Here is a 9,049-nt window from a genome sequence, read left to right on the forward strand (position 1 = left end):
TAAATTATAAGCCCCTCGTAGATCTAGTTTTGAGAAAATGGAGGCTCCACGTAGGGACTCCAGAGCGGCTGGGATTAAAGGCAAGGGGTAGGGATGTTTGACTGTAATGGAGTTCAGGCCTCTGTAATCAATACACGGCCTCAAGGAGCCGTCCTTCTTCCCTATGAAGAAGAACCCAGCACAGGCTGGGGACGAGGAGGGACGAATAAAACCAGAATTCAGGGCCTCCTTGATATAATCCTGCAGGGCTTCATTCTCCGTCTGAGTGAGCGGGTAGATCCGTCCTTTGGGTGGGAGTGCTCCTGGAAGCAAATCTATTGCACAGTCATAGGTGCGGTGAGGGGGGAGCAATAGAGCTTTCTGTTTGTCAAAGGCTTGCTTCAAATGTGCATATTGGGGGGGAATAATAGAGTGTTCTTCCAAGAGGTTTACTGAAGCAGCAACCTTGAGTGGAGGACGACAACAGTTGTCACGACAGGCATGGCTCCAGGCAATGATCTCATTCTTGGCCCAGGAGATGTGGGGATCATGCTTTTTGAGCCAGGGAAGGCCCAGGATCACAGGGTAAGCAGGGGAGTCCAGGAGAAGGAGTGAAATGTCCTCCACATGAGTGGCACCAACAGTAAGGGATAGGGGAATGGTCTGCCAGGAAATACGTCCAGGAGCGATCGGTGACCCATCCAACGTTTGAATGCAGATAGGGGGTGAAAGCGGAGCAAGAGGAATATCCCACTTCTTGGCAAAAGAGGCATCCATAAAATTCCCAGCTGCCCCTGAATCCACCAAAACCGAAAGGGGAAGGTGCGTGTCCATCCAGGAAATCTCAGCTGGGAATAAAGGCCCTGAAGAGGATTGTGAAAAAACAGCACTACTGACACTAACAGTAGGCAGTGGGGGAGCTCGAGGTGGATGTGGGGGTCTCAAAGGACAAGTAGCGAGCAGGTGACCCGACGCAGAGCAGTACAGACACAGCCCCTCCTGACGGCGCCTTTCCTTTTCCTCCAAGGACAGGGGTGCATGTGGCAGGGTGGGCGCCACGAGGGGAGGACCCATGGGCCGCACAGGTCTGCTTCCTGGGTGTCTCTCCGCTCTCCGCAGCCGAATGCGAGTGTCCAATTCAACTACCGCAGTGATAGCCGCCTCTAGAGACCAGGTTGGTAAGGACATGAGCACCAGGTGGTCCTTTAGATCCTCCGAGAGACCCTTAGCGAAGAGGCAAACCAAAGCTTCCGGGTTCCAGGCAGACTCAGTGGCGAGGGCTTGGAATTCAGCCACATAATCTTGCAGAGGTCTGTCGCCCTGGCGAAGAGAGGAAAGCCGAAGGCAAGTCAAATCCGGGTTGCTTTGAGAAAAACGCGCCTGGAGACGGTCAGCAAAAAGCTGAAAGTCAGAGAACAGCTGCTCTCCTCTAGCAAGCAATACTGCAGCCCAATCCAATGCTTTGCCTGTGAGCAAGGAAAGTGCGAATCCGATCCTCTGTCGAGAAGTAGAAAAACGCTCAGGCTGCAGCTGAAAAGCCAGGGAGCACTGGGCAATAAAGCCCCTGCAGCCTGCAGGATTGCCGTCATACTTCTCCGGGAGAACAAATGGTAAAGTTGAGGGAGTGGTGGGCGGGGCCGCGGTGGTTGGAGCAGGTGTTTGTAAAAAAGGCGTTGTAGGAATCGGTGCGGGAGCCGGCGAAACAGGGGAAGAAAAAAGCCAGGCGACTTGGTTAGTGAGCAGTTGGAGAGAAGATTGAAGCTGGGCGATGGTCTGGGATTGCTGCGGGAGAAGGAAACGAAGGGTCTGTGTGTCTGCGGGATCCATAATCAGGCTCGGTATTCTGTAACGATGCTCTGTAGAGGTGAAAAGGATCCGATGCAGATGCAGGAGTCGCAGGGAGGTAAGTAAACGTACCGAGCAAATCCAGGAGCTGAGCCGTAGTCCGAAGGCGAAGGTAAGTCGAGATCCGGTAAAGGCACTGGTGGCGAACAATCCAAAACGTGAGACAGAATCGTAGTCGAAAAGAGAGCTACAGGGTCAAATCCAAAACAGGCAATGATAGCAAACAATCCAAAGGGCGAGACGAGATCTGAAGTCCGAAGGCAAAAGGTGCAGGCAGAATTCCAGGAAGGCAAAAGAGGGGTGAGAACGCTAGGCTGAGCAACAAGAAGAGAACTCAATACCAAGCAACGGGAATCAGGTACGAATGGTATAAATAACCCGGCGTGCCGCACGGTAGAGCAATTGCAGGTGTGTTAACTCGTGCGGCGGCGCTTGTTAGAAGTAATCCGCTGCTGGTGCTGATTGGCTCGCTTACGTGTTGATCTCCGCTGGCTGGTGGTCGTGACACGAATGAAAGACGTAAATGCTTAAAATGTTTATGAAAAAAGTGGAATACTGGTGTGTAACTACAACTACCAGCCATTTATAGTTTGAGAATATATTTATATTCCCAAATTAATGTAGTTTATGACGTTCAGAGATATTATGTTTCTCTTATTTTAATGCTCAAAACTAACAAGAGAGTTGGTATCTTGTTCCTGGATCCTGTTCTACAGGCTATACAACCCTGTAGTATAATTGTGGTATGTTATATTTTAGATGATATGAACAATTTCAGTTCATAATTTCAGAATCAGTTCAGAAAAACTGTTAAGAGACAATATTTTAGCGCTAAAAAATTACACAAATTAACAGTTTATTTTATTCCTCTTCTTGGCATTCACCATTCCGGAATCTCTCTGGAAGAGGGTGTAGGCTCAATTAAAACCATAATCTTGTATATTATTACTTATTTTATTTTGGAGTGAAGTCTTTTGACAGCATCTTTAAAGGTCATGTTAAAATATATATGGCAGGAAAATACTTTTTCATGATATCAAGACATTGCACATTATTGTGTCAATAATAAAATAATCAACATTATAATCTCTATGTGCTAATTTCAAAAAAGAAATAGAACTGCACAACACAGAAGATAATGAGATCATTCAAAGGACAATCTATTAAGTCTTGGAGCTATAGATAGGTAGTGTGGAGGGAAAACATGTTAGTGCCAGAGTTAAGAGAAAAAAGAAAGCGAAACATAACATAACAGCATGAATTTAAAATCACAAGCAATGACAATAAATGTTGAGTTACAGGTGAAAAACTCAATAACTAAGGTTAGTTTACTGTAGGTCACTGTATTTATTATATAACTTTAAAAGGCCTTTAGAAGGAACTTTTACTTATGCCAAGGTAAGAAAATTTCACAATGTAGGTGCAGAAAATGTTTTACTATTAGTCATTTAAATTAAAACATAAGAGAAATGTTAAGAAAAGTGGTAACCCATAGTATTCCCTGTATATAAGGTAATCATGTGTTGACGTAATCTAGTTAGATAAATAAAATAGAACCTCAATGATTTATATTGGTATTGTACATGTCTTGACATGTCTTGACAAGTCTTGTATTGATAATAATAACGAGCAATTATGCTTCTCAGAAGTGCCATGTATAATAGCAATAATTTCTAATTTTATATTTATTGGAATATTTTTTAAATATGAATTGTCTATATATCAATTTGTAGATCTACAAAAGTGCACTGAAATACTGTACACAAACACTATCATTTGTTTTACTTATGAAATATTACAGCAAAAACAATAACAGCAATATGTTTGCTTTATATTTGCAAATCCTATCCTGATTCTCTTCCTCACTCTTTTGTGCTTCATGCATCATAGGGTATTACCTTTGAAATGTGTCTCAGGAATAAAGTATTGTGCATTATTAGCTGCAAACAGGCAGCTTTTTTTACATTTAATATATGGTAGTTTCTAGATTGAGATGCACATTGCTATTTCAAATTTGGAACATTAATACTCAATATATTCAATTATTTTTCTTCTTATTTCCCCTTCCACCTTATTACAACTTACGTATTATGTAAATTTACATGTTCTGCAAACATCTTAGCCACTGAGCCAGATTGCAACCTTTTAAAATTAATCTAATGTTCTAACATTGCATATTTAAGACTGCATTTAAGTTAAAGTGATAAAATCGCAACTGAAATCTTTGCTGATCCATTATTTTTTTTTAAAAAAAAACAAGACAAATGCTTAATCAAGTGTGATAGGAAAGCACATATTTCACTAGATTATTTTACTTCAATTTTGTAACCCACTGCATTAATATCACAGCTAACTTTTCATTACAGATATTATTTTTAAATTAATTTATATTTTTAAAGTACACAATTTCTGACAAAATTGCCCCTATTTTAAGCATGGAATTCCATTAGCTATGCCATCACAAATTTATATTAGTATATATACATTAGTTGCATATGCTTTTGTTTTTACATACTGTATGATAGTAATAAATTTACTTATGATCACGCAAAAAACAAGAGCATTTAATGTTTGCTTTTGAATTTACAGCTGAAATGAACAATTTATGTTTCTAAGTACAAAATTAATATCTGAAATATTCAAATGTCTTCTAGACATTTACTCTTGAAACATAGATAACTTTATTGAATATGTATTAATGCATACAAGAAATAGTAATTAAACATTTTTCTGCCATGGTACTTTAACTTTTCAGACAATGTTCCTCTTCTCCCAATGCATGTAATAACATGTGCTATTTTAAAATATTTTTCATCAAGAGATTGGATTAAAAAGCTTCAAAGAACAGCAAAAGCATTAATAAAATGCTGTAATATTTTTTTCACAGATTCAAGGCCACTACCAGATGTAGCCATGACCGGCAAATGCACCAGGGAATGTGATGAATATGGCCACTCTGATTCCTGCTGGATGCCTGTGCGAATGTCACCAGAAAGAAGACAGAAGAATCAGCCAAAACTCTCTACTTTCATGCCCAGCACTGAACAGGGAAGCCAGGAGAAGATTGCTAATGGAGACCCCCCACTCATGGGTGATCGCAACAGAAATTTGCTGAACAAAAAGATGACATCATCTTATGAGACCTTCAGTAGTGCAACCTTTGGTAAAAATGAGGATGCCAACCCTGAGGATATACCTCTTACTCAAACAGGGGAGTACAAACCATCTCCTGTTAATACACTCACTCGACGAGAAGTGTACCTGTAATATTGTTTATTTGTGATCACCTGTATGTTTAAGGTAAAACAAACGAAAACTCAAAATTCCAACATAAATGATGCAAATTATTTAAAGAAATACAACAGTTAGAAAGAGAAGGCTAATAATAAGAGTGATACTGGCAAATCAGGCCTTTAAATATTTGCTGCCTGATTTTATTGTACTATGTAAAATTCATTTTCATAACTTGCATGCTTAATCTCCATCAAAGATTGTATTGTAAATTGATGGTTGCAAATCAATTTAACGGGAAATGAGACTGATTTAGAGAAATACGGCACAACATTGAAAGCGATAAGAGTCAACTGTGGTTTGGTAGTACAGTATGCCACTGAGCCCGATGAAACTGACGGTCAGTAAAATTAATTCAATTTTGTCTTAGGCATATCAGCATATCAGCTGCAACCCTGACAAGGATGATACATCACAAAACAATGGAAAAAAGCATGACATCTTCATTACTACACTATCACTTTAAATGTAAACTTTGGGAAGACAGAGCTTTAATATTTTGCCCTAAGGCTTAGACAATAATGACAATATTTTTAAATGTCATCTATAAGAAATGATACTTGACAATTGGATATTCAATGAAATTCTTGATTCCCTGGTTTTTAATGTTTCTTGGTAGCAATTTCCTCTGCTAGGTCCATTTTCCCTACTGTACATATACTATGCACAACACACACCTTCATACAAACACACTCAGGCTTTCAACTCACAACAGCAGTTCTTCGGATTTTATTAAACTAGAAAACCAGGAGAAATTTCAAGAAGATGCAAGCTTATGAGCCATGATCAATCAATGTTTGCCAGTCTTTGCTTGAATTGCGTAAATATGTATATATGTGGTTGTACATATCATCTTCAGTAACAAAAATACTGCAGAATTGAGACCCTGTGGGAACTTATGTTTCTGTCTGGTACAATCAAACAAGAGAATCCTAATGTTTAATACAAATAGGATGACAAAAGAAAAATATAACATGCAATTTTGCAGGCTGCATGAAGACAAATATTGAAGATGGATGTACATGACTCTGTTGTGAACATTTGCTGAGTAAATTAACAAGCAACATACAGGATATACAGTTAATGTTGATGCAATATTTAGAATGGGTTTTTGAGATTTAGAATGGCATTTTAGATGGATTTCAGGTTACAGAATATTATCTTTGAAGCATGTAAAAGTACATAAGCAGCAAAACACAAGTAATATGGTTAGCTTATGCCCTAATTGCAATATTGTCCATGCTACAGTGAGTATATGTGTTTACATATACGTATCACATAAATACATGAGCTGTTGCATTTTTGACAAGCATAAAGACAAGGATAAAGAATATAGTACATCTCAATGGAGTAAAATGAACAACTTGTCTTTTGAGAGTTACAAACCAAGAAAATGGGGTCTAAAATAAACCAAAGTTTTGGAAAAATAAAGCTGGCATGAAGTTATATAATGATTTTCTGATAAGTTTTAGACAGAAACAAATAGCTTTTGGTAGTTTGTTGCTTTTTGTACATGCATATGTGTAAATGTATAGTCAAAGTATAGGTTGATTGATCAGTAAGTTCCATATGTATTGCAACTTTTTTTTTAATTTTAACCTCTATAAATGCCCCTTTATTTATTACATGTGCTGTATAGTATTACATGGTAGCTGTTATTCTGGATTCAGTAAAAGGGCACAAGTATTGAAAAAAACTAAAAACAGTTTGCAGTTGAAAATTTTGTATGTTGTCAGATTACAACGAAAATAATCCTTTGTTAATCAACTGCTTTCGAAGTACATCATTCTGTAGTCTATAAGTACTTGTTCAAAGAAGTGCTACTAAAAAGCTTATAAACTGTATACATAAATATGTATTTTTATTGCACGTTTAAAGGGAAATTACTTACTTCGAAGGAAAATACAAAAATAATAAAAAAAAAAACTTTTCTTTATCTGTGAACAAGGAAGTCCATTATGTTGCTTGCTTTTGTTATATCTAAACAAACTTTAGCCATGTAGTCTTATTTAGCATACCAGCTTAAAGACAATAAAAATATAAGTGAATACATCAACTCTCACTACCATGGACACATTTTTTCTAGGAGAGAACTTTTTTATTTCTATGTAGTTTTCTCATTCAGAAATTATAATTATGGTGATATGTATCTACTGAAAGGTATGTTACATGTAAAAGTCTGGCTTTCTTAATACATTGAAACATATTGCATCTTTGTACTGGCATGGCACTTATGTTTCCATTTATTGCTTTCATTTTAATGATTGCAGTCTTTTTTTCTGGATCCACTTGTATATTTCGAGTGCTTCTATAAAAAATAGAGTGAATGCAAAATATGCAATTGTGCCTTCTTATACCAACTGGTGTAATATGATATTGGTTAGAAATGGAAAAAAATAAGAATAATGAGGTGCAGGGATTTATCATATGCTGGGATTGTATTTAGCTGTAGGTTGAATACAATATTAGTGAGAAAATCACATTTTTCTGGCATTTCAGCTGTAAGACCAGTCAAGTTTTGTATTATGGATAAAATATGTGTCAAGAGTATAAACATCTTGAAAAAGAAACAAGAGCATCTCTGAAAACTTGTCAGGCAATTCCATGTTAGTTATGCAAATTTTTTCCAGAAAATAGCATTTGCAAATATATGACCTACACCTTCAATAACTTCTGTGTGTAAATCTCTAATCTGTTGACATTTTTGCATGTAGTGCTTACAGATTTGTATATTTCTGTAAGACCCTTGAAGACTTTTGACTGTTCAGATGAGTAGGTAATTATCATTTGAAAGTTAAACCAGGGATTGATGAAAACCTAAGCAGGTGCAGTCTGAATGACAACCTCAGATGTTAAGCAAGAATACCCATTCTATTTAGAACAGTCCAAAATACTGTAACAGATTGAAGGTAGTGCTAAAATGTTGTTTAGTATGCATGATAAACATGATTCAAATCTCATGTTTTCATACAATATAGTATACAATTCTTATACTGTGGATTCAACGAGTTTAGAGGTCATGTTCATTTCTTAGTGAAGATCTGCTTAAAATTCTAATTTAGTACAGAATTAAATGTAGGAAAATTACCTTTTTTTGCATCATTAATCAAGGAGGTAAGATATAATTCAAATGTACTTTTGAGAAAAAAAGTTTGATAAGTTTTCATTTCACCTTTACCAAAGCAATATACAACATACAGTAACTAATAACAGGATAAGATGGGCAAAGTAGAAACACTATACAAAATTCTACTAGGTAGGTTCCAGTGATGTCAAAAGAAAAAAAAAAGATTTTGATTAAATTTACTACAGTATATCAGAATGAAAGTTGAATCTAATTCATTAAGGGAATACTTTCCTCCTACGTGGGGTATATTTTCAGCTGGCTGTTCTTAAGACTTAAAGCACTCACTTTTAGTATGATGAGATCTGTTTGTAATATTAATCATGAGCTATTGTTCTGCGACTTGGATGTTGATATTGAAACAAGGAACAATTTATCATTGTTTATTATGAATCACTATGCACGAAGCTATGCTAAACACAACAAAATGTATTGAACGCAAGTCCACCTCTATTTATGAATTATTTTACATAATTTAATTTGCTTTTGTACAGTTTTCTGTAAATAAATTGCTTGTCATTTTTGTCTTTGCGAATTAAAAAATAACATGTTAAAACTAACAATTTTCCTTTTGCTTTAGTCTGAAATAGATATTTCTAAAACTTCAACTCCAAATTTGAAATAAGCAGTATTACATGATACAGGATGACCGGCATCTTGGATAGACATATCACTGATATTTGAAGTTAAGACCATTGTTTAGTACTCCCTACCGAGAAGAAAAACATCCATCCATTTTGTAACCACTTAGTCCAATTTAAGTTTGCAGAGGACCTTGAACCTATCCCAGAAAGCCATGGACACAAGATG

At 36.8% G+C, this 9,049-nt stretch overlaps 1 protein-coding gene across 2 annotated transcripts in view; it reads left to right on the forward strand.

The window, feature by feature from the left end:
• The window catches only part of pcdh7b (protocadherin 7b), a 359,406-nt gene extending 350,616 nt beyond the window's left edge, over positions 1–8,790 (forward strand). For both annotated transcript variants that reach the window (XM_006629584.3, XM_006629585.3), the window contains exon 3: positions 4,712–8,790. In XM_006629584.3, the coding sequence (XP_006629647.1) occupies positions 4,712–5,091 (380 nt within the window). In that variant the 3' untranslated portion in view covers positions 5,092–8,790. The remainder of the gene's footprint in view (positions 1–4,711) is intronic.
• The last annotated feature ends 259 nt before the right edge of the window (positions 8,791–9,049 follow it).

Source organism: Lepisosteus oculatus, chromosome 1 (genome assembly GCF_040954835.1).
Source record: "Lepisosteus oculatus isolate fLepOcu1 chromosome 1, fLepOcu1.hap2, whole genome shotgun sequence".
NCBI lineage: Eukaryota > Metazoa > Chordata > Actinopteri > Semionotiformes > Lepisosteidae > Lepisosteus > Lepisosteus oculatus.